Source organism: Microcaecilia unicolor, chromosome 3, assembly GCF_901765095.1.
Source record: "Microcaecilia unicolor chromosome 3, aMicUni1.1, whole genome shotgun sequence".
Taxonomy (NCBI): Eukaryota; Metazoa; Chordata; class Amphibia; order Gymnophiona; family Siphonopidae; genus Microcaecilia; species Microcaecilia unicolor.
In genome coordinates, this window is record NC_044033.1 from 203,334,662 (window position 1) to 203,359,475 (window position 24,814).

At 48.9% G+C, this 24,814-nt stretch overlaps 1 protein-coding gene across 1 annotated transcript in view; it reads left to right on the forward strand.

Annotated features, from left to right (window-relative positions):
- Positions 1–24,814, forward strand: part of LOC115466128 (A-kinase anchor protein 8-like) — a 90,894-nt gene that overhangs the window by 5,755 nt on the left and 60,325 nt on the right. Inside the window, exons 3-5 of the mRNA XM_030197176.1 lie at positions 5,266–5,329; positions 9,182–9,647; positions 10,076–10,202. Of these exons, the coding sequence (XP_030053036.1) occupies positions 5,266–5,329; positions 9,182–9,647; positions 10,076–10,202 (657 nt within the window). The remainder of the gene's footprint in view (positions 1–5,265; positions 5,330–9,181; positions 9,648–10,075; positions 10,203–24,814) is intronic.

A 24,814-nucleotide genomic window follows, 5' to 3' on the forward strand; every position in this document is an offset into this window, starting at 1 on the left:
TTCTTGTGGCAGTCCAGAGATAAAATGTCTTCAAGGGCGTTCTTGCCTTAGACGGTTTTGCCTATTAGTCTGTCAGAGCACAAAGCAACTGTTTTTATTGTGTTCGCGGCCATTATGTCTAAGCCGGTGAGGTGTCGGTTTTGCGCGAAGCATGTCGTTGAAGTGATAGGTGGCCAATGTAAATTTTGTGGGGAGCCTATGTTAGCGTTGTTGCCCCCGTGCTTTCCCCTGAGTCGGCGGAGGTGTTGGGCAGCGATTTGACCGCACATTCTGGGCTGGCAACGGCGGGGCCGGTTTTGGCGGGAAACACGTCCATTTTGGCTGTGCGTCCCGTATCGGGTTCGACAGCCGTTTTCAGCGGGAGGCGCAGCCTTTTGGCCGCGCATTCCGTACTGGCACCGAGGGACCCGTGTGTGGCGGGAAGCGTGCCTAGTTTAGCCGCGGATCACGCGATGCACCAGCCGCCTCGGGAGCGAGGGAGGGGTCCATCGCAGAGACTGCGGGAAGTGTTGGGGCTTCAGCAGTGTTGGGGGGGGGGGGGGGGGCTGGTTTCCCCCCTGAGTTTGTTTGGTCTCTGTATAATGCCTGGAGAGCTGGCCCCTCTTAGGCTGTTTGTTCCCCGGAGGCTGCTAGCTCAGTGGGAGTTAAGCGCCCGCGGGTGGATATTTTGGAGCCTATGGAGATACTTTCTCTGCCTGGGTCGGAGGTTTGGAGTGACCCAGGATAGGAGGATCTCTTAGATGTGTCTGAGGATCAGGATGGACTAAGGCCTGGGGAAGATTCTTCAGTGGTGCGCATTTTTCATGAGGAGGAGGAGTTAGAGCTCAGTGATCAGGTGAAATGTACTTTGATGTTTGCTCCGGCGGCCACTCCCTCTGCGGAGGGACCCCAGGTAGATCCCTTGGTTAAGGGGATTCGGAGAGTCTCCTGTTCCTTTCCCATGAATTCAGACATTAGAGACATGGTTTTTCAGGAATGGACCGTGCCGGAGGCTGCTTGTAAGGTGTCTAGGGCTATGGCGCGGCTGTATCCTTTGCCTCCGGAAGATTTGGCCCTGCTGAAACCACCTACTGTGGATGCGGTGGTTACGGCGGTTACTAAGGCTATGGCCATTCCGGTGGATGATGGTACAGCCTTACGGGATCCTCAGGATAGGAAGCTACAGTCATTTCTGAAGCGCAGCTTTGATTTGTCGGTTTTGGCCTTGCAAGCCTCTGCGTGTGGGGGCTTGGTAGCCAGAGCTTGTTTCCGTTGGGCGGAGAAGCTCTTGCCAAGGGCTTCGGCTAAGAATATGGCTCTGGCGGTGACGGCTCACAGGGCTCTTTGGCTTAGGGGCTGGGTGGCAGATGCGGCCTCTAAAGCAAAGTTTTGTTCTCTGTTGTTTGGTGGTCTTGGGGATACCAAGGTCTCACGGTTGCCGGAGTTACGGCCTAAGTTGGCTAGTCGAGGGGGTTCGGCTAGAGGTCGGTTTACGAACGTGAGGCGGTACAGGCCGGGCAGATTTGTATCTCCTTCTAAAAGCCGTTTTTTTCCAGCGGACGCAGTCCTTTCAAGGGGGTCGTCGAGGAGGTCAGGACTCCTCCTGAGGTGCCGGATATGGTAATAAGTCCTCCTTATGAAGGTGTGCGAGTCCAGCCTCTGGTGAAGGTTGGGGCGCGCCTTCGTTTTATCAGGGGTGGACCCAAATTACTTCAGATCAGTGGGTGCTGGAGGTCATTCGCGATGGTTATGCGCTCGAGTTTGAGCACCCGCTGCCGGATCTGTTTCTTCCCTCTCCTTGTCATTCTCGAGTCAAGTTAAAAGGCTATTCAAGAGACTCTGGGTTGCTTAATCCAGTTGGGAGCTGTAGTACCCGTTCCTCGGCAAGAGGGTCAATGGGACGCTCAAGGTGCCATCCTTCCGCATGGAGACTCTGCGCTCGGTCATAGTGGCTGTTCGTCAGGGAGAATTTCTCACGTCACTGGATCTCACGGAAGCGTAGCTGCATGTGCCGATTCGAGAGGCCCATCAGCGTTTCCCTTGTTTTGCGATTTTAGGGAGGCACTTTCAGTTCTGTGCTCTGCCTTTTGGTCTGGCAATGGCTTCATGGATCTTCTCCAAGATAATGGTGGTGGTAGCAGCGGCTTTGCGGAGGCAGGGAATTCTGGTGCATCCGTATCTGGATGACTGGTTGATCCAGGCGAAGTCTCGGGCTCACAGTGTTGCGGCGACGGCTCAGGTGGTCGTGTTTCTGGAATCCCTCGGATGGGTAGTGAATGTAGTCAAAAGTCAGTTGATCCCATCGCAGAGTCTGGAGTACTTGGGAGTGCGGTTCGACACGACAGTGGGTCGTGTTTTTCTGCCGGATTCTCGGATCGCCTCTTCAGCAGCAGGTCCGGCTGTTAATGTCCGTTCAGAGTCCGACGGTTCGAATGTACCTTCGGGTTCTAGGCCTCATGGCAGCGACAGTAGAGGTAGTACCATGGGCCAGGGCGCATATGCGTCAGCTTCAGTCGGCTCTGTTGTCCCGGTGGTCTCCCCAGGTACACAGTTTGGAGTTGCGGTTGCCATTGAGGGGGGCTCCTCGGCGCAGTCTCCAGTGGTGGCTGTGCTCGGCCCATCTGAAAAAGGGCATGCCGTTGGAACCTCCTCAGTGGGTGATTCTGGTAACAGATGCTAGTCTGCTGGGCTGGAGAGCTCAGTGTTTCGGTCGGTCCGCGCAGGGACGGTGGTCGACGGAGGAAGCTCGGTGGTCTATCAACCGGTTGGAGACGAGGTTGATTCGGCTAGCTCTGTTGGCGTTTTGCTCAATTGTGGTCATGTCCGACAATGGTAGTGTATGTCAACCGGCAGGGCGGTACAAAGAGTCCGCGGTTGGCAATCGAGACGGCTCTGCTCTTGAGTTGGGCAGAAAGGCATCTAGTGCAGATTTCGGTGGCGCACGTGGCCGGGGTGGACAATGTGAACATGGATTTTCTAAGCAGACACGTGTTGGACCCCCGGTGTTTGACCAGATAGTTCTAAAGTGGGGAATGCCAGTAGTGGATCTCATGGCGTCGGCACAGAATGCTCAGGTTTCTCGGTTTTTCAGTCGGCGTCTGGATCCGCGAGCGGAAGGGATCGATGCGTTGGTCCTTCCGTGGCCTCGGGTGTTGCTGTACGTGTTTTTCCCGTGGCCCTTGATAGGTCGAGTCCTACAGAGGGTAGAATGTCATGCGGGTTTGGTGGTGTTGGTGGCTCCGAATTGGCTGCGTCGGCCGTGGTTCGGGGATCTGATGCGCTTGTTAGAAGGCGAGCCTCTGCGGCTGGAGGGCTCGGTGCTGCTGTGTCAGGGTCCAATTGTCATGCCGAATCCGGCTCGGTTCTCTCTTGCGGTGTGGCCCTTGAGAGGGAACGGTTGAGAAGGAAAGGGTTTTCTCCTCAGGTGATTCAGACGATGCTGCAGTCTCGCAAACGTTCAACGTCTTTGGCCTATGTGCGTGTATGGCGCATATTTGAAGATTGGTGTGGGGACCGGGCGTGTGTCATGCATTTTAGATTTCTTGCAGGATGGTTTTGAGAAGGGCCTTTCATTGTCATCTTTGAAGGTGCAGCTGGCTGCTTTGGCGTGTTTTCAGGGTAGGGTGCAGGGTAGGTCGGTTGCGTCTTACCGATTGTGGTCCGTTTTTTGAGGGGGGTGAAGTTGCTTCGTCCTCAGCGGCCGGTAGTTCCTCAGTGGGATCTTAATATCGTTCTTGACTTTTTGTCGGGTTCTCCTTTTGAGCCCTTGGAGTCTTGTTCGATAAAAGACCTTACTATGAAGGTGGTCTTTTTGGTAGCTATATCGTCGGCTCGCAGGATTTCGGAACTTCAGGCTCTTTCATGTAGGCCTCTGTTTCTGTGGTTTTCTAAGGAAAAGGTTTCACTGCATCCAGTGCCTTCGTTTTTGCCTAAGGTGGTATCCTCCTTTCATATCAATCAGGTGATTTTGTTGCCGGTCTTGGGGGACCGGACTTGGGATGCTTCTAAGCGTCGTTTGGCGAAATTGGATGTGCGCAGAGTGTTGAAGGTTTACTTGCGCAGGTCGGAGGAATTCAGGTCTTCGGACAGGTTATTTGTCCTTCATGGGGGCCCAAGAAGGGAGCAGCTGCTTCTAAGGCATCTATAGCTCGGTGGTTGAAGGATGCCATCTCTTCGGCTTACATATTGCATGGCCGTACGGTGCCGGTGGGGCACAAGGCACATTCCACTAGGGGGATGGCGGCTTCTTGGGCAGAGAGTAGTTTTGTTCCACCGGTGGACATTTGTAGAGCGGCGGTGTGGTCCTCCCTGCATTCTTTTGTCAAACATTAGAGTGGTTGTACAGGCAAGGGAGGATGCCAGTTTTGCAGCTGCAGTCCTGTCCTCTGGGCTTCACAGGTCCACCCTTAGATGTGTTTACTGCTTTGGTACGTCCCACGCGACTTGAACGGTCTGGAGGATTGCTGAGGAAGGTAAAATTAGGCCTTACCTGCTAATTTTCTTTCCTCTAGATCCTCCAGACCATTCAAGAGCCCACCTAATGTATCGGACAGTTCAGTATGATATTTTCTTTACACTTCAGTTGCTGATATTTCTAGTAGCTCCTGTGATTTGGGTCCTGGAGTTTACTAAGGGCAGTTTGTGGTACCGTTTGTGCCCATCTGCAGTTGAATTCCCCCGTCTTAAGGGAAGGAGATCTGAGTGTGGATTCGGTTGTTTTGTTTAGGTGGAGGTGTTTTGTTCCTCTGCTTTGTTACTGTTTTACTGATTAGTAGAAGGTCTGCACAGGCTACTCTTATAAGGAGTTAGTGTTCTCAGTCTCCCTCTGCTGGTAGGAGTGCATAACCCAGGCGTCTTGGACAGTCTGGAGGATCCAGAGGAAAGAAAATTAGCAGGTAAGGCCTAATTTCACCTTTAGTCCTATCCTGGTGAGACTACCTTCAAGAGCAGGGGCTCTCAACCCTGTCTTCTGGACCACACCAAGCCAATCTGATTTTCAAGATGGCCACAATGAGTATGCATGTGAGGTTTGCATACAGTGGAGGCAATGCATGCAAATTCATTGTGGGTGTCCTGAAAACCTGACCTAGCTGGATGTGTCCCGAGAACTGGGTTGAGACCCCTGCTCTGGAGGCAGGAAAATATCTTTTCATGCCAGCTGTTTTTAGCCCCTCTTGATGAATTCTGTCTGCCTGAGAGTACAAGTCTAATGCATTAATCACAGCTGTTTTGATATTTCCATTTATTTAAGTGTGAAAATCCTTTCATCCTTTATTTCTTTTTCAGAGTATGATGGTTATTATAGCTATGGATACGGTCAGGATGAGTCTGGCACTACTGGCACTTATGGGTATGGTACCTTCACATTTCTGAAGTAAATATAAATGTTCCCTTCCTTTAGCAGCATAACTGGCTGCTGTAGCTAAAAGTAGCAGCACTTAAATTGAATGCCATGCAAGGGAGTACATTATGGTACAGGGATGGGTGAGCAGTAGTAGCCTTTAGGTGTTAGGCTTGGGGGTCTGTATGGTAAGCATTTTTCATCCATAATTTGAATAGTCTTCTATACACCAGGTCTTTGGTTTTCTACAATCTTACTGTGCTATAAAGATACATCTGCTGCCTCATTGTAGAGTACACTGTCTCTTCCACAGGAGTTATCAGACCCTTAAAACTGAGTTGATTTTTTTTTTCAGCACTTGATATACTGGAAATGATCACTGAGGCAACTGTGTGGGTTTACAATTTCTTTTGTAACATATTACATACCTTGCTATTTCTTTTAAAACTTTAAACATTTTTTATTGCCAGAACTTGCTGAAGAGAGCAGGAGAGCAAAGTGCAGCATGGAATATACACAAAAATCTAAAGTAGCAGAACAAACCAACTATGCTGTAGCTTCATCTATCCTCAGAATCTACTCCCTTCCAATCTAACTATATTGCAACCAAATGCTGTCTTGTATATGAAGTGACATCTGTGGTATTTGCATGCATTTTACCATGGAAAAGGGGCTTTTTTGCACTTACCTAAGTGTTAACTATTAAAAATAGTGTGTGCTAACTTGGGAAGTGCCTAGTATATCCCATGTAGTGACTGCATGGAAAAGTTCTTGCACATTCTGTGCCCATGATAACTGCACAAGAGTGTGTGCTAAGCACTGTGTACCATCTGCAGTGTACAGTCCACACATGTTCTCTGCCCATAACAGCTCCGTTCCTGCCCACTAACACAACATGCAGTTAATGCACAAATTAGTGCACACTGTCATGCCACATGCACTAACCATGTGCTAATTCACATGTTAACTGCTTAACAAACCAGTAAGTCTCATACTGGTATTGAGTGGCCCCCATAGATAAGATTGGTGGTTGTCTTCTGGACATTTTGGGATCGGGGAAGAACTTTGAATAGAAGCCCTTTTCTTTGTAAAACAGTAACCCATTCAACTGCGTGATTTTGCAGGAGGGTTTCCAGTTCTACTTTCAAGTTCATCTGCTGGTCTGGAAGCTTTGTTGCTGAGCCTTGTGTGGAAAGGAGTTGTGAAAAATGTATTTTTGATGCTGCGGGTCATGACCCATAGCTACATCATTGGCTTACAATGGGATTTCTGTGTTTTGGTGTAGAATAGAAGTTTATTAACCCATTGTAAAAACTGGAGGTGGGTTTCAGGGTCTATACCTGTTTCCTCTGACATTCATGCTGGGGTGCCTTGGTATATTGACTGGAAGAGGTTTGCTTGTTAAAACATAAAAGTAGCCATACTAGGTCAGACCAATGGTCCTTCTAGCCCCGTATCTTTCCGACTGAGTTGTTACTGCCCTCTCCTTTTTATAAAGGATGGTCCAGCTGTTATTAGGATGGCTCTCTTGTCTAGCAGCGGGTCTTCCAAGATGGTGTCCTTTACTTTCTCTCTGAAGACAACTTCTTTAGGCAGTTGTGCAGGCCTGATGCCAAGAGGGTTTGTGAGGTGTGCTGTAAGTTTGGTTTAGGGGGAGGGGAGGAGAGGAGACAAGCAGCTTGGCTTTTGATTCGTCCCACAGGAAGCTGTGGTTAGTCCATGTAGGAAAGAGCACTGAACCTTTATATGGGGATGCTGTTCTTTCAGGGGCATTGAAGGACTGATGAAGCTGTGTGTTCAGGTGGTGGTTCGATAAGCATAGACAGTTCTATTGAGCTGGGGTAGCATGGCGTGCAAGGCTGTATTGGATGGATGGAGGTTGCATAGTCATAATCACTGGGCAGAGAGATGTCCAACTGGCCAGCAGAGAAGGATAGGGAAGTGGTGATTGCATCTATAGGTTTGTTTTAGGATCTCTTATGCACTTGCAGTGGGGGCTCCAACATTATGGATGTAGCCCGGGGCAGCGTTCGAGGGCTTGAGATGTGCATGGAGTTTCTCTGTAGCTGAGCTGCCTTTGAGGTTCTCTGCATTGGAAAGCTATGTCTTCCTATCAGAGAGATGGGGGTCTTTGTCCATCTTAGGCCACATCTGCTCCTTGAGCTTTTAATGCAAGTGATATGTGCCAGAACCTTCGGATTCCTTGGATATGACAGCATTCTGACTTTGTGGGTACCAACAGCTTTGGGGGAGGGGGAGCAGAGTTGAAGTGGCTCATAGCTATTTTTTGGGGGGTGGGGGGGTTGGGTGTACTTGGGCTGGTGGAAAACTTAAGACTGATGAGAAGGGAGCTGCTGCAGGAAATCAGGATAATGTACTTTATCAGTGTTTTATGGTACTAAAAATGGAGTTCAGCTATATCTCCCTGTTTTTTTTTTGTTTTGTTTTTTGCCCTCAATTAAGCCTGTTTTCCAAAGAGCAGAAGCAGATTGAGATCAAACTGTACATGTCACTTAGTAACGTGTGCTTGGTGTTTTACCCACCTTAAATTATTAGGAGATTGGGGAGGGGGTGATGAGGTGGTTTGGTTGGAACTACATATCTGAAGTTGTATGCCTGAGTGCATCCCAAAAATGGTCTTAGTTTTGGGTGCAATTCATTGTAAACTATTTGAGAAGTTTTAAGTTAGTTTTCTAGTGAATACTACTAGATATTGTTGCCATTTATGCTCTTTGCACAGCCTTCTGGTACATGGATCTGTTTTGAAATAATTTTTAATGAATCTGGGAGCATCCTTGAATAAATGACCTGGTTACAAATCAGGTTAAATAGCACACTGTTGTCATCTTGAAAACAAATGTTTTAAGCAGTTTACGTTTGTACATGGAGGATGAAAACTTTTTAGTATGTCTGACTTGTAATAACTTCGTAGGTGGTGCTGCTGTGATCTGTTTCTCACTTAGTTTGGTTAGCTTGGTTATCTGCATTGATATGCCTTTTCTTTTCTGGCTGTCCATTTTAATTTTGCTGTGGTATGAGTGTAGGTTTTAATTTTCAATTTATTTCTCTTGTTGGTTTCTTCAAAATTGCCTTAGGTATGTTAAGAGAATTATGGTGTAATTTCATGTATGTCATGGAAATAACACTTTTCTCTTTTTTGGGTTGGAAACTGATAATTTGCAGCTGAAGTTTCAAAGTAGAGCCTGAGTTCCAAGTATTTAAATATATTGACAGTGTGGTAATGCTTTTGGATTCTATCCTTCATATTCATTCTTGTCTACTGATAGAATTAGTGGGATCTTGTTTTTTTTAGACATTTTACATTCAGTTGAGTTAACAGCGACAGTAAATGTGTGTAAAAGTTGCATGGGAGAAAATTTAGTTTGGGATTGTTCAATGTATGAATTCAAAGCTGTAACTAGGATGCAGCAAGGTGTAGTGCTTGCTCAGCTTGGGAATGTTTTTCAAATGTCTGACAGACAACAGAGGTTTAGAAAGTAATGCTGTGTAGATAAGCAGTAGAGGCTCTGGGGTGTTTGACCACTGCTCGAGGCTTAAATTTCAAGTCTGAGCCACAGGAAAAAACAGTCCAGTTCCAAGCTGAAGTGGAACTGAATTGCAGCACTTTTTTGCCATTCCCTCTCACCTCTGACTGTTGTATATCACACAAGGTAAAACTCCCATGTTGAGTGAAATCTCTGAGCCTTGTTATATAATGTAAATAAAACTGGTAAGTCTTATTATAGCAGTTAACCGTTTACATTATTTTGTTCAATCTCTGCTGCCATTTCTCGGCAGGCTCTAACATGATGCGTTACTTGCTACTTACTGGATTCCTTGCTTGCTATGCGACTCTTGCAGGTATGATTCATATGAGTCCTACGACTCAAGGTCTTCACTGAACAACCGTGATCTGTACAGATCCGGCTACAATTACAGTGAGGCTGGATATGACCAGGACATGACTGCCTATGAAGGTCGCTATGACAGCTCCTACGGGAACAGCAGGGACCAGTTCCAGAACAAAGCATGGGACACCTATGGCCAACGGGGCCAGAACTGGGCCAGAGACGGGCGAAATAAGAGACCCATGGCATCTTCATTTTCCGGGTACATGGGCGGACAAAGGAATGAGCCGCTAAAGCCAAAGGGAGGGCGGGGCCCTGGTGCCTCCGGCTCCTCCCGACTCCCATCCCTCTTCTCCCAGAAAGTTCACCCTGAGCACAACATGTTTCAGGGACAGAGAGGTTTCTCTGGGAGCATGAACTTTGGAAACGCCTTCAAACAGCAAATGAGGAAAAACTGGAAAATGTGGGACGGAGACAAAGTAAGTACCTCTGCCTACACCATTTCCCATCTATTTCCTGTAGAAGAGATGCTCTGCTGAACAAAGCCAGGCTTCCCTTGCTAAGCAGATGCAAGTCCATTCCCATTCTCTGCAAATACATAACCCTAATTGATGCTCTTGGTTGGCATCTTATTCAAGGGGTCAGTAATTACAATCCAGTGTCCACCCAAATAATAGCCATGCTAGAGAGGATGTACTAAAATTAGGTAAAGACATTGCAAGACTTAAAATCCTTAAAGATACTTAGGAAACAAGATAAAACCTAAACATTTTAGTTGGGAGAGATAGCTAGCTCTTATGCTTTTAACAGAAAGTTTTTTTTTTAATGTGGGTTATAGCTGTTAAGGTGGTGCTTTAGGAGTGTGGTCTCTTGAGCAGCAGTTGAAGTTGATCTCCCATTTCTACAGTCACAGCAGAAGAAAAAAGGCAAGAAGGACACTGTAGCTGGGAACAAGAGGAAGCAGAGCAACAATACTGATGAACCTGAAAGTAAAGTAGCTAAAAAGGATACTGCAAATTCTGAATCCGAAAAAGGTAAGGCATGCTTGATCTGGGTACGCTGTGCTGTGCTTGAGGTTGAGAATTCTAGTTTCCATAGTGTCACTTGGATCAATCCTATGTCAGTCTACCTGCAGGTAGAGAGAGAGAATGCCAGATCTCAGTCATATAGGACCCTGGCAGTAGCCTCACTCTCGGTATTCTCTCTAACAAGAGGACAGACATACCCTGGTAGCTCTGGATTGATTAGGGCTCCTGGGGTGGGGTGGGGGGGACGGTTAAGCAGTGGGGTCAAGTGGGTTGCTTTTGTTATTGGGGTACACCTGGTGGGGCCAGGTCCCTCCCCATCTCCCCCTAAAATCTCCAATCCGTTCTCCATGCTGTAGTTCTCTCTATAATTGGGGTTGAGCTGTATTCTCCTGCCTCTTAAAAACAAAAAAAACACCAAAAAGTATGAATACAGCTTAAGGGAGCGCTGCTACATTTAAAAGAAAGAAGAAAAAGGTCTCTAGGGGCAGGCAGAGGGAGACTTCGTACAGGATAGTGGATTTTGGCTGTTAAGCTGGTGTGCAGCTCTGCCTTGTCCCTGATTAACCTGTGAGTACTCTTTTATTTTTGTTTTGTTTCTCTGTCTATGCTGGCAGAATCAGCGAGGCACTGCTACCAGTGTTGAGCCTGGAAAGCAGCATTCGGTGTACACACATCCTGTGTGCGTAGTTCTCTCCCTTCCTCTGGGACTGGCGATTCCATGTTCAGGAGGCTCAGAGCCTTTTGTTGGGGGGAACTTCTGACAGGTTCCACAGCCCTCGTTGTTTTGCACAGGTCCACGGCAGCTACGACTACATGAAGACTTACCTGATTCTTTCTCTTTCTGTTTTTTTTCCCTTGGTTAGCGATTGTTGCATGTTCAAGACTATATGTGAATATTGTTTCCCGCCTTGGATAATGGCGTGATATAAATGTAGTAAATAATATTTGATGGGCCGATGCATGTATTTCCCCACCATTAGAACCAAACTTGCCTGAGGTAGTACGGGCTGGCTCCAGACTGAAATTTCTGGTTTGGAGGGAGGCCTATCTGAGGTGGGAGCCTGGGGGGGGAAGCAGCAGGAGGTTCCCTTCTTCCCTGAATTCACGCTGCTCATGCACAAGGTGCTTTTGTTGAGGGCAGTCAGTTCAGCCCCCACCTATGGAGACCTGTTGGGGAGGGGGGGGGGGGATTCTGTGCTTCCTTGCCTGGAGATGGTGTGCTTGGAGCCTCCCAATGACTTTCTCTGGTGTTGGCCCCATGGTCTCGAGGAACTAGCTGTAGAATGGGGCATTGTCCCTGGATGAAGGAGATGACCTCACAGTGGACTTGGACACTCAGGAAGGAGGAATTCTCCCTCATTGCTGGAATGCTGTCGGTCTGAGGATCTTTGTCAGAGGTGATGGCACATTCAGTGATGTTGTGGGGTGAAGAATCCCCAAAAACCTTTCCATCTGGCCATGCGGGTCCTGATCTCAGACCAGTGGGACACCTTGGAGGCGGGTTCCTGGTGGCTAGGCTTATGGCTAAGTTCTACCAGTTACTGACGTTCCTTTGCCTTCTGAAGGTGGCTAGATGGGCGGGTGCATTAAGTTATCGGGCAGCCCCATCCTCCCGTGCTGCAGAATGATGGTCTCAGTCCATTCCTCTGGGCTAGTCATTACAGGGACCAAGATCACTTCTGACCAGTGGGGGGTCCTGGAGATCATGGAGTACGGCTACAACTAGATGTCACGAAACGCCTAGCACCCACCTGGGACTAACCCTGCAGCCACCTAGAGGGTCTGTTCCCAGCATTACTCAGGCCTGCCTGCACCTGGGCATGTACTCTGCATTAGTACTCTCCTCCCACAAACTGGGTCCTGCTTGCCTCTGGGCAAGTCTCCCACTCTCAAATTTCCAGGTGATTTCTAAAGACACTGGGGCCACACTCCCAGCGGTCCTACAGTTCGTAGAAAGCACCCATGGGGTCTGGCGCTCACTTCCTTGAAAGTGCAGGTGGTGATCTTGGGTATGTTTTTTGTGACCGCCTACAGGGCACTTTGTTGAATTCACTTTCACTGCATCTGGATGTAGTCCGTTTTTCTGCACAGAGTTAACAATCTGGAGTGGAGGAGTGGCCTAGTGGTTAGGGTGGTGGACTTTGGTCCTGGGAAACTGAGGAACTGAGTTTGATTCCCATTTCAAGCACAGGCAGCTCCTTGTGACTCTGGGCAAGTCACTTAACCCTCCATTGCCCCATGTAAGCCGCATTGAGCCTGCCATGAGTGGGAAAGCGCGGGGTACAAATGTAACAAAAAAAAAAAACTGTGTTGGCTCCCATTTAAGCCTTTGGAGAAGATTTCTGTTAAGGATTTGACGTTGAAAGCACTGTTTTTGGTGGCCATTTTATCCGCCTGTAGGGTTTTGGGAGTTGCATGCTTTTCATGCAGGGATCTGTTACTTTGGTTCTCCGAGGACAAGCAGGCTGCTTGTTCTCACTGATGGGTTGACGTCCTCGGCAGCCCCCTCCATCGGAAAGTTTACTAGCAAAGGCCTTTGCTAGTCCTCGCGCGCCCATGCGCATGCGCGGCCGTCTTCCCGCCCGAAACCGGCTCGAGCCGGCCAGTCTTCTTTCGTCCGCGCTCGGTACGGTCGTGTTACGCCGTTCGTGCCCCAGAGAGTCGACCTCGCGCGTCCTTTTCGACGTGTTTTTTTGCTGTTTTTTCCTTGAAAAAGTTCGGGAAGCGCTCCGGTAGTGTTCCGGAAGACCCTTTCGGGTTTTCTGCCCTTCCCGTATTTCTCAGTTTTTGCCCCGTAAGTTTTCTTTTGTTGTCGGGGTAGGCCTCTTTTGGCCTCGGTCGAGATTTTTCTCCCTCTAAATTTTGGTGCTTCAATTTTCGCCATTTCGGCTTTTGATTTCGCCGGCGTGATTTTTCCGCCCATGACATCGAAGCCTTCCAGCGGCTTCAAAAAGTGCACCCAGTGCGCCCGGGTAATCTCGCTCACTGATAGGCACTCTGCGTGTCTTCAGTGTCTAGGGGCCCAGCACCGCCCTCAGAACTGCAGTCTGTGTTCCCTGTTACAAAGGCGGACTCAGGTAGCGAGATTAGCCCAGTGGAACGTTTTGTTCTCGGGCTCTTCGTCGGCATCGGCACCGGAGGCATCGAGTGCATCGACGTCGTCAGCGTCCGGACCATCTTCCTTGGCTGCCGCTTCATCGACTGCATCGAGGCATCGAACCTCTGCATCGGCGCCGAGGCATCGGGCGACTGCATCGACGTCGGTGGTACCGAGACTTCGTCTGCTGATGTCGTCGGACGGAGGTGCATCGTCAGGAGTGCAGGTGAGGGCTGTCCATTCCCCTGCTGGTGGCGGTGAGCCTTCGGGTGGGTCTCCTCCTACCCTGAGGGCTCCTGCGGTACAGCCCCCCCGGGATCGACCCTCTTCGGTCTCGGCCCCGAGGAAGCGACGGATGGATTCTACGTCCTCCTCGTCGGTGCCGGGGAGCTCCGGTGACATGCTTCGGAAGAAGTCGAAGAAGCATCGACACCGGTCTCCTCCCCATGTCGGCACCGAGAGCTCTGGGTCGCCGAGGGATTCGGCACCCAGCAGGCATCGGCACCGAGAGGACCGCTCACCCTCTGTTCAGGAGGTGTCGATGCGCTCCACTCTGGACAGCCCGGAACAGCCTCCTCGCCCGGAACAGGTTCTGACGTCGACGCCTGCATCGACCTCTCAGCCTTTCTCTGCAGCCGCTCTAAACGAGAGCCTCCGGGCCGTTCTCCCAGAGATTCTGGGAGAGCTATTGCGCCCTACCCCTCCGGTACCGGCGGTGCTTGCGCCTCCGGTACCGTCGAGCGTGGCGCCGGCTGGCCCATCGCCCAGGTTGAGGTCCCCGACGTCGGTACCGCGTGCGGTGCCGACCGCGGCCACCTCCCAGGAAGGCTCCCCGACTACGTCGGCGGAGGGAGCTTCGCTGATGCGGGCGAGGGAGTCTACCTCTCGACGCCCCCACCGTGGACGGGGTTCCACCGAGTCGAGCAGGGCGAGGTTGCAGACACAGGTTCGTGAACATGTGTCTGACACCGAGGGTGAGGCCTCGTGGGAGGAAGAAGAGGACCCCAGATATTTCTCTGACGAGGAGTCTGAGGGTCTTCCTTCTGATCCCACTCCCTCTCCGGAAAGACAGCTTTCTCCTCCTGAGAGTCTGTCTTTCGCTTCCTTTGTCCGGGAGATGTCTACGGCCATCCCCTTCCCGGTGGTTGTGGAGGACGAGCCCAGGGCTGAAATGTTTGAGCTCCTGGACTATCCTTCTCCACCTAAGGAAGCGTCCACTGTTCCCTTGCACCATGTCCTGAAAAAGACATTGCTTGCGAACTGGACCAAGCCACTAAGTAATCCCCACTTCCTTAGCATCCCTCCGGACCGGACCAGGATTGGACTGTTGGGTTGTGCCCGCCTACCAGCAGGTGGAGACTGAGAAAAAACTCTGACTCTAGAGAGCCAATAGGAGCCCTGGCCATGTGACCTTAGCCCCAGTATTTTCTCAGTCTCTCAGCAGGTAGGAAGTGAGCCCATTAGTCTCTCTCTCTCTTTTTCACTATAAGATATTACAGATATATTTATAATACTTCTTCTGTGCCTGGAATCGTAATTAGAGGCTTGACAGGGTTTCTTTTCTTTCTTTGACAGCCTCTGGGGTGTTAAACTCGGGTGTCTCGAGTCCACCCCCCTTCCTCCCCATCTCCCTGGCTTAGCAGGGAAGGGCCGTCCCTTTCTCTGGAAAGGTGTACCGTCTTTGGGAGAGGCAGCCACTTTTAATAGGCAGCTGTTTTTAAAGAATTAAATCAAGTAAAAGAAAATTAAAAGAATTAATTCAAATGAAAGGAATTTAAAGGAAGTAGTTTTTGATTTCCCCAGGCTTATAACGAGCAGGTAGCTCTTCTGTCTTATTCTGTTTGAAGAGTCTTTATTTTCTTTTCTGGCGGAGCTATTTAAAAAAAAAAAAAAAAAAAAAAATGAAAAGTCAGCGTCTGTGACTTTAATCGGTGGTTTTTTGTTATCTTCATTATTTTTCCTCTGCTATCCGGCGTTGTTAGCGGCGGTAGTTGTAAAAAAAAAAAAAAAGAAGAGGCACGAACTGTTAAGCGCGTGCTCGCTCTTGGACAGGTCTGTATAGCTTGGGAGCTGTATTGACGGTTCCTGTCGGGCCAGAGGCTAAACCATGTTTTGTGCGACATCGGAGGTTATCTGTTTTTCAGCGGCACGGATTTCCTGCTTCTTCGTCGGTCTGGTCAGTGGTTTTCTCTCCCGAACTTTATTCTTCTCATTTTGGCGCGCTTGGCCGCCATTGTTTTGCTTGCAGCTGCAATTTCCATTGATGCGGCAGCGTTTTTCTGCTTTTACTGTGTTTGGCTGTTTGTGCAATGGAAAGGAGATATTGTTTCTCCGGTAGTTGGGGCAATTGGTAGTATATTTTCCCCGCAATTAATTTTTACATGTATTTTTCAAGCTATTAAAAAAAAAAACAAAACAAAAAAAAAAAAAAAACGAAATGTTACGATGCGAATGGCGCTCATTTTGTTTTTCCCTCTGTTTTTTCTCCGTCGGGGACTTTTTGGTTGCTAGCAATGTTGTGAATTAAAGTGCAGCTCAGTTGGCGATTTCTTTGTTCTTGGCAAGACTCCGATTTCAAAGTGCAGCTCAGTCGGGAATTCTCTGTTTTAGACAATGGGGCGAATTAAATTATATCTCAGCTCCAAAATAACCAATTTCCTATTCCTTTCCCTTGTGTGTGTGATGTTTGGAGGAAAGGTCTTTGCTATTGTCTAGCGCATTTTTTATGGAGGTCCAGTGTGTGTCACTCTGTGTCTTTCTCATTTCCTGGTGAATAGGACTACATTGTCTAATAGTCAATTGATTAGTACTTTACAAATCTGGCCATAATATCTTAGCTCCTTTCAAGCATTTCCCTTCATGGCTATGATGTTATACAGTGTTTTAAGAACTTAACAAACATTTTCTATGGCATAGGCTATCTGGTTCAGGTGCCATTGTTTGGTACTTTACAATGCTGGACATAAGATCTTAATTCCTTTCAGGAAATTTTCCTCCGTGGCTATGTTCTTATACAGTGTTTTAAGATCTTAACAAACGTTCTCTAGAGCGTAGGCTATATGGTTCAGATGCCATGTGCAATGAAATACATTGTCTGATACTCAATTGTTGCGTACTTTGCAATTCTGGACATACGGTCTTACTTCCTTTCAGCAATTTTCTTTCATGGCTATGCGTTCTCTTTGGCATAGCAGATGACAGTTGCATAGGCTACATGGTTCAGATGGTTCTCATATTCTAGGAGACTCAGTCCTGTCTACCGAGCACCCAGTTTTCTCAGATGCCTTAGAAGGCATGTTTTATTCACATCTTCTCTACTTTCCAACTGTCTTGGAGTTTCTCATGTGTTATCTTAGTTTTCTTCTAGGACTTACAAGATATATGTCCACTTAGGGAGTAAAGTTATCAGGTCAATTTGCATTTTCTCCCACTTAAGGATAGTGGGAGGTCCTCATGCCATCTACTTGTATTTTTGTTTCCTCTATCTATTCAGCCTGGGCACATGGTAAACATTCTGGTTTTGTCCAGTATGACCATCCATAACATCTGCTATCCCTTTCTCTTCCTTACAGATTTTAGGGTCTTGTTTCAGGCTTTCTTGACGTCAGGTACAGTCTTGTCTCCTGTGGCACAAATTCACCACCTTTTCCGTAATAGGTATTTTCCAGGTCTATTCCTTTTCATTTTCATTTTATTCTTCCTCTCTCCAGAGTTTTTTTCTCTTGGAAGGAGATTCACTCATTTTCTGTGCATTTTTTGCCATAAGGGCATAAGTGTTGCCATAATGGGAAAGGCCAAGAGTCCCCATCCTGTTTTCAGATGGGGTCAATCCAGATTGCAAATACCACATTCATTCTTGTGAGTGTGCATCTGTTCATCTCTGTACATCTCAGTGAGGAAGGAGACATGACATGATACGAGGTTTGGGGAGATCCGGTAAAATTAAAGGCCAGTGTGTCTCAGTCCACGCTCAACATATGGTGATCCTTTCATTTTCATTCTATATGTCCTCATTCCAGACCTTCCTTTCAATTGGAAGGGGATTCTTTCACTTCCTGTGCATTTTTGCTATTAGTATATGAGTATGGTCATACGGGGAAAGTCTAAGAGTCCATTAACCCCAGCATCCTGTTCTCAGTTGTGGTCAATCCAGGTTGCAAGTACCACATTCATTTCTTATGGATGTGGGTCGGTACATCTTAGTACAGCTCAGTATAGGAGGAGTAATGTCCGTGATACGAGGATGATAAGGTCCTCATTACCAGTTTTCTTGCCCTGCTCTTCGGTCTCGCGTCGGCTCCGCGCACTTTTTTCTTAAGTTATGGTCATAGTAGCAGCGGCGCTCATGAAACTACGTCTCGTCGTTTCATCCTTTCCATAGATGTCTGGTTCATTACAGACAGTCTTATTGGCAGAGTTGTCAGGTCAAGCAACAGGTGGTGCATTTCAGGCACACCCTAGGTTATGGGGTGCATGTAGCCAGGTCTCTCATTTGAGCTCTCTTTTGAGCTCTCGTGTGATCTCATTAGATTTCATAGCATGTTTCTATTTTTTCTCTCTTTGTTTAGTCAAGTTGGCGCAGACTGTTTTTGTCTTCTCTACAAGCGTCCCACTTTCTGTTTTCTCTGGATGTTCTTGGGCCTTCGGCCATTACCTTGCTCTATTTTGCAGAGTAAAATTTTACTTTCTAGCTCCCAAGAAGGAATTTTTTCTTCATTCGCTTTGGAGTCTCGGTAGTCTTTTTTGGGCAGCTTTTCACTCTGTCAATTTGTGACCATTGAAGAAAAAAAAAAAAAAAAAGAGTTCTCAGTGGATAGTACCTTAAGGGGAGGTCCCAGTTCTACAACTATTTCTTTTCGCTCTGACCTTCCATGTGCCTCGCTTACTCTCTTGCTAAAAAGACTTGTCAGCGGCAGAGATAGATGCCCTCTCCTATCCAGATATTTATCTCTGATGGAATCCCTCCGCTCAGTTGGCCTCTGTATTCTCACTAGTGGTCTGGTGGTTGAGATTGAGCATTCTTCCTGCAGGTGTGCCGGGAGCATATACACAGTGACCAGTTTTTTGATGGCTGCATCTGTGAAAATATATATGTATATTTATAGTTCTACTACATAAGTACATATGTAATTCCACACTGGGAAAAGCTCAAAGGTCCTATTGAGCCCACCTTTCTGTCCACGGCCAATCCAGACCATGAGCACCTGGCTAGATTCCTAAACGTACAAACATTCTATACATGTTGTTCCTGGAACTGTGTAGTGTTTTATGGACTTCTATATGGTTCTAACAGATGAAAGGTACTAACAAGTGTCTACTGTTGATTTATTCCCGTTTTCACTAATTGGGGTCTACGACAAGAGTCTCAGGTGATTGGCTTGCAGAGGCAACAGCTACAGATGATTCTTTCTCTCTCAGTTGAATTGCGCTCTGAGATATGTTTTTTTTTTTTTCATGTTGGGTAACTGCAGCGGCTGTCAGTTTATTTGGACCTTCAGTCTAGTTTGCAGCAAGGATTTAGGTACCTTCTTCTTCTGCATACTATTTAACTGCATTCTTGTTTTTACCTATTTAGCTTCTAGTGATCAGGTACTTTCTCACTGACAGGCTTGACATACTTCCAATCTGTTGCTAGGTCAGCAATAGTCTACAATATCTGGAGTATTGTACTTCAGGATTTCGGTTTCCACTTTCTCAGCTGAGGTAGTTTCATTGCAATTTTTTGTTTCCAGGCGGCTCTGCTTCTACCTTTGTCATCCTTCTTTCAGTCGTTTTTTCTCGAGTCTCTCTGTCCTTTGCGCTACACTGATGCGGTAGGGGACAATATATAGCGGCCACTTGGTAGGGGACAATGTTCAGCGTTGCTTGGACTTTTCAGCCTCAGCTTTTTTGCTTTGTAGTCATTCTATTTAGTTTATTGGCGGTTCTTGGATCGTCAAGCTTTGGCTTCGTATTAATCCTAGTTTGGGTGTCTTCAGGGACTCTACCACATTCTCAATGTCTGTCCCTCCCGTAAGATTACTGCTTTGGTACTTCCCAACAGTCCAATCCTGGTCCGGTCCGGAGGGATGCTAAGGAAGGAGAAATTAGATCTTACCTGCTAATTTGCTTTCCTTTAGTCCCTCCGGACCGGACCAGGCCCCTCCCGTGTTCTATCAACTCTTTAGATTCTTTTATTAAGTTTGGAAGTGTACTCGTTCCTTTACCACACGTGGAATGTTTAAAAAAAAAAAAAAAAAAAAAAAGATTTTGCGTGGTCCATACCACTTCTCTGGTGGTTGCTGGTGAGCTCGGTTGCTGGAATATATATAAAACCTTAATGGGTCATACCACTTCTCTGGTGAGAGTTGCTGGTGAGTTCAGTTGCTGGAATATATATAAAGCCTTAAATATGTCATACCACTTCTCTGCCGAGAGTTGCTGGTGAGCTCAGTTGCTGGAATATATATATATAAAACCTTAATGGGTCATACCACTTCTCTGGTGAGAGTTGCTGGTGAGCTCAGTTGATGGAATATATATGAAACCTTAAGTGAGTCATACCACTTCTCTGGTGAGAGTTGCTGGTGAGCTCTAATATGAATGGGCCATGCCACTTCTCTGGTGAGAGTTGCTGGTGAGCTCTAATATGAATGGGCCATGCCACTTCTCTGGTGAGAGTTGCTGGTGAGCTCTAATATGAATGGGCCATGCCACTTCTCTGGTGAGAGTTGCTGGTGAGCTCAGTTGATGGAATATATATAAAACCTTGAGTCATACTACTTCTCTGGTGAGAGTTGCTGGTGAGCTCTAATATGAATGGGCCATGCCACTTCTCTGGTGAGAGTTGCTGGTGAGCTCTAATACAAATGGGCCATACCACTTCTCTGGTGAGAGTTGCTGGTGAGCTCTAGTACTCGGTTTTGCCGAGGAATTTGTGGCTGCTAGGATTCCATACGGCACAGAAGTTCTTTCTTTCTTTCCTGCTTTGTTATTCAAATACTGAGGCTAAGGTCACATGGCCAGGGCTCCTATTGGCTCTCTAGAGTCAGAGTTTTTTCTCAGTCTCCACCTGCTGGTAGGCGGGCACAACCCAACAGTCCAATCCTGGTCCGGTCCGGAGGGACTAAAGGAAAGCAAATTAGCAGGTAAGATCTAATTTCTCCATTCCCAAGAAGATTGAGTCCCAGTACCGGATCCATGGGGACCCAGAGCTGATGCGCACTCAGTTGCCTCATGACTCTGGAGTCGTGGATTTGGCCCTAAAGAAGGCTAAGAGTTCTAGGGAGCATGCTTCGGCGCCCCCGGGCAAAGACCCTAGAACCTTAGACTCCTTTGGGAGGAAGGCCTACCATTCTTCTATGCTCGTGGCCAAAATCCAGTCTTACCAGCTCTACACGGGCATACACATGCGGAATAATGTGCGGCAGTTGGCGGGCTTGGTTGATGCTCTTCCCCCTGAGCAAGCCAAACCTTTTCAGGAGGTGGTCAGGCAGCTGAAGGCGTGCAGAAAATTCCTGGCCAGAGGAGTTTGACACTTTTGATGTTGCGTCCAGGGCCGCTGCTCAAGGTGTGGTGATGCGCAGGCTCTCATGGCTGCGTGCCGCCGACCTGGAGAATAGACTCCAGCAGCGGATTGCGGACTCGCCTTGCCGTGCGGACAACATTTTTGGAGAAAAAGTCGAGCAGGTGGTAGAGTCTCTCCACCAGCGGGACACCGCATTCGACAAGTTCTCCCGCCGGCAGCCTTCAGCCTCTACCTCTACAGGTAGAAGATTTTTCGGGGGAAGGAAGACTGGTCCCTATGCTTCTGGTAAGCGTAGGTACAATCCTCCTTCCCGACAGCCTGCGGCCCAGGCTAAGCCCCAGCGCGCTCGCTCTCGTCAGCAGCGTGCGCCTCAGCAAGGCCCCGCGGCTCCCCAGCAAAAGCAAGGGGCGAGCTTTTGACTGGCTCCAGCAGAGCATAGCCGACATCCAAGTGTCAGTGCCGGGCGACCTGCCGGACGGGGGGAGGTTGAAAGCTTTTCACCAAAGGTGGCCTCTCATAACCTCCGATCAGTGGGTTCTTCAAATAGTCCGGCAAGGATACACCCTCAATTTGGCCTCAAAACCTCCAAATTGTCCACCGGGAGCTCAGTCTTACAGCTTCCAACACAAGCAGGTACTTGCAGAGGAACTCTCCGCCCTTCTCAGCGCCAATGCGGTCGAGCCCGTGCCATCCGGGCAAGAAGGGCTGGGATTCTATTCCAGGTACTTCCTTGTGGAAAAGAAAACAGGGGGGATGCGTCCCATCCTAGACCTAAGGGCCCTGAACAAATATCTCGTAAAAGAAAAGTTCAGGATGCTTTCCCTGGGCACCCTTCTCCCCATGATTCAGCAAAACGATTGGCTATGCTCTCTGGACTTGAAGGATGCCTACACACACATCCCGATACTGCCAGCTCACAGACAGTATCTGCGATTTCAGTGGGGCACACGCCACTTCCAGTACTGTGTGCTACCCTTTGGGCTCGCCTCTGCGCCCAGGGTGTTCACAAAGTGCCTAGCTGTGGTAGCAGCGGCACTCCGCAGGCTGGGGGTGCACGTGTTCCCATATCTCGACGATTGGCTGGTGAAGAACACATCCGAGGCAGGAGCCCTGCAGTCCATGCAGATGACTATTCGCCTCCTGGAGCTACTGGGGTTTGTGTTAAATTACCCAAAGTCCCATCTTCTCCCAGTGCAGAAACTCACGCCTATCTCCCAGAGGCGAGAGCCAACAACTTGTTGTCCCTCGTCTCGCGGGTGCGAGCGTCCCAGCAGATCACAGCTCTGCAGATGTTGAGATTGCTGGGCCACATGGCCTCCACAGTTCATGTGACTCCCATGGCCCGCCTTCACATGAGATCTGCTCAATGGACCTTAGCCTCCCAGTGGTATCAGGCCGCGGGGGGTCTAGAGGACGTGATCCACCTGTCCACGAGTTTTCTCGAATCCCTGTATTGGTGGACGATTTGGTCCAATTTGACTCTGGGACGTTCCTTCCAAATTCCTCAGCCACAAAAAGTGCTGACCACGGATGCGTCTCTCCTGGGATGGGGAGCTCATGTCGATGGGCTTCACACCCAAGGAAGTTGGTCCCTCCACGAACGCGATCTACAGATCAATCTTCTGGAGTTGCGAGCGATCTGGAACGCTCTGAAGGCTTTCAGAGATCGGCTGTCCCACCAAATTATCCAAATTCAGACAGACAACCAGGTTGCCATGTACTATGTCAACAAGCAGGGGGGCACTGGATCTCGACCCCTGTGTCAGGAAGCCGTCAGCATGTGGCTTTGGGCTCGCCGTCAAGGCATGGTGCTCCAAGCCACATATCTGGCAGGCGTAAACAACAGTCTGGCCGACAGGTTGAGCAGGATTATGCAACCTCACGAGTGGTCGCTCAATTCCCGTGTGGTACGACAGATCTTCCAGGCGTGGGGCACCCCCCTGGTGGATCTCTTCGCATCTCGAGTGAACCACAAAGTCCCTCAGTTCTGTTCCAGGCTTCAGGCCCACGGCAGACTGGCATCGGATGCCTTCCTCCTGGATTGGGGGGAGGGTCTGCTGTATGCTTATCCTCCCATTCCTCTGGTGGGGAAGACTTTGTTGAAACTCAAGCAAGACCGAGGCACCATGATCCTGATTGCTCCTTTTTGGCCGCGTCAGATCTGGTTCCCCCTTCTTCTGGAGTTATCCTCCGAAGAACCGTGGAGATTGGAGTGTTTTCCGACCCTCATCACGCAGAACGAAGGGGCGCTTCTGCATCCCAACCTCCAGTCTCTGGCTCTCACGGCCTGGATGTTGAGGGCGTAGACTTTGCCTCTTTGGGTCTGTCAGAGGGTGTCTCCCGTATCTTGCTTGCTTCCAGGAAAGATTCCACTAAGAGGAGTTACTTCTTCCATTGGAGGAGGGTTGCCGTCTGGTGTGACAGCAAGGCCCTAGATCCTCGCTCTTGTCCTACACAGACCCTGCTTGAATACCTTCTGCACTTGTCTGAGTCTGGTCTCAAGACCAACTCTGTAAGGGTTCACCTTAGTGCAATCAGTGCATACCATTACCGTGTGGAAGGTAAGCCGATCTCAGGACAGCCTTTAGTTGTTCGCTTCATGAGAGGTTTGCTTTTGTCAAAGCCCCCTGTCAAGCCTCCTACTGTGTCATGGGATCTCAATGTCGTTCTCACCCAGCTGATGAAACCTCCTTTCGAGCCACTGAATTCCTGCCATCTGAAGTACTTGACCTGGAAGGTCATTTTCTTGGTGGCAGTTACTTCAGCTCGTAGAGTCAGTGAGCTTCAGGCCCTGGTAGCCCAGGCCCCTTACACCAAATTTCATCATAACAGAGTAGTCCTCCGCACTCACCCTAAGTTCTTGCCAAAGGTCGTGTCGGAGTTCCATCTGAACCAGTCAATTGTCTTGCCAACATTCTTTCCCCGTCCTCATTCCTGCCCTGCTGAACGTCAGCTGCACACATTGGACTGCAAGAGAGCATTGGCCTTCTATCTGGAGCGGACACAGCCCCACAGACAGTCCGCCCAATTGTTTGTTTCTTTTGATCCCAATAGGAGGGGAGTGGCTGTGGGGAAACGCACCATATCCAATTGGCTAGCAGATTGCATTTCCTTCACTTACGCCCAGGCGGGGCTGGCTCTTGAGGGTCATGTCACGGCTCATAATGTTAGAGCCATGGCTGCGTCGGTAGCCCACTTGAAGTCAGCCTCCATTGAAGAACTTTGCAAAGCTGCGACGTGGTCATCTGTCCACACATTCACATCTCATTACTGCCTGCAGCAGGATACCCGACGCGACAGTCGGTTCGGGCAGTCAGTTCTTCAGAATCTGTTTGGGCTTTAGGATCCAACTCCACCCCCCGAGGGCCCTGTTTGTTCTGTTCCAGGCTGCACTCTCAGTTAGTTGGTAAATTTTTTAGGTCAATCTCAGTTATGTCCTCGCCGTTGCGAGGCCCAATTGACCATGGTTGTTGTTTTGAGTGAGCCTGGGGGCTAGGGATACCCCATCAGTGAGAACAAGCAGCCTGCTTGTCCTCGGAGAAAGCGAATGCTACATACCTGTAGAAGGTATTCTTCGAGGACAGCAGGCTGATTGTTCTCACAAACCCGCCCGCCTCCCCTTTGGAGTTGTGTCTTCCCTTGAAGTGTATTGTCTTGCTACATACTGGACTGGCCGGCTCGAGCCGGTTTCGGGCGGGAAGACGGCCGTGCATGCGCGGTGCGCATGGGCGCGCGAGGACTAGCAAAGGCCTTTGCTAGTAAACTTTCCGATGGAGGGGGCTGCCGAGGACGTCAACCCATCAGTGAGAACAATCAGCCTGCTGTCCTCGGAGAATACCTTCTACAGGTATGTAGCATTCGCTTTCTCCCATCTACAAGTTTCTAGGAACTCTGGGGCTCCAGGATTGTGGCTCCGTGTTGCTAGAAACCGCCAGGGAATAACTTGCGGGTGAGAGACTCGCCCAGAAGTAAGCAGGACCTGGTAGTAGATGAAGGATATACCAGTTTAGGCAC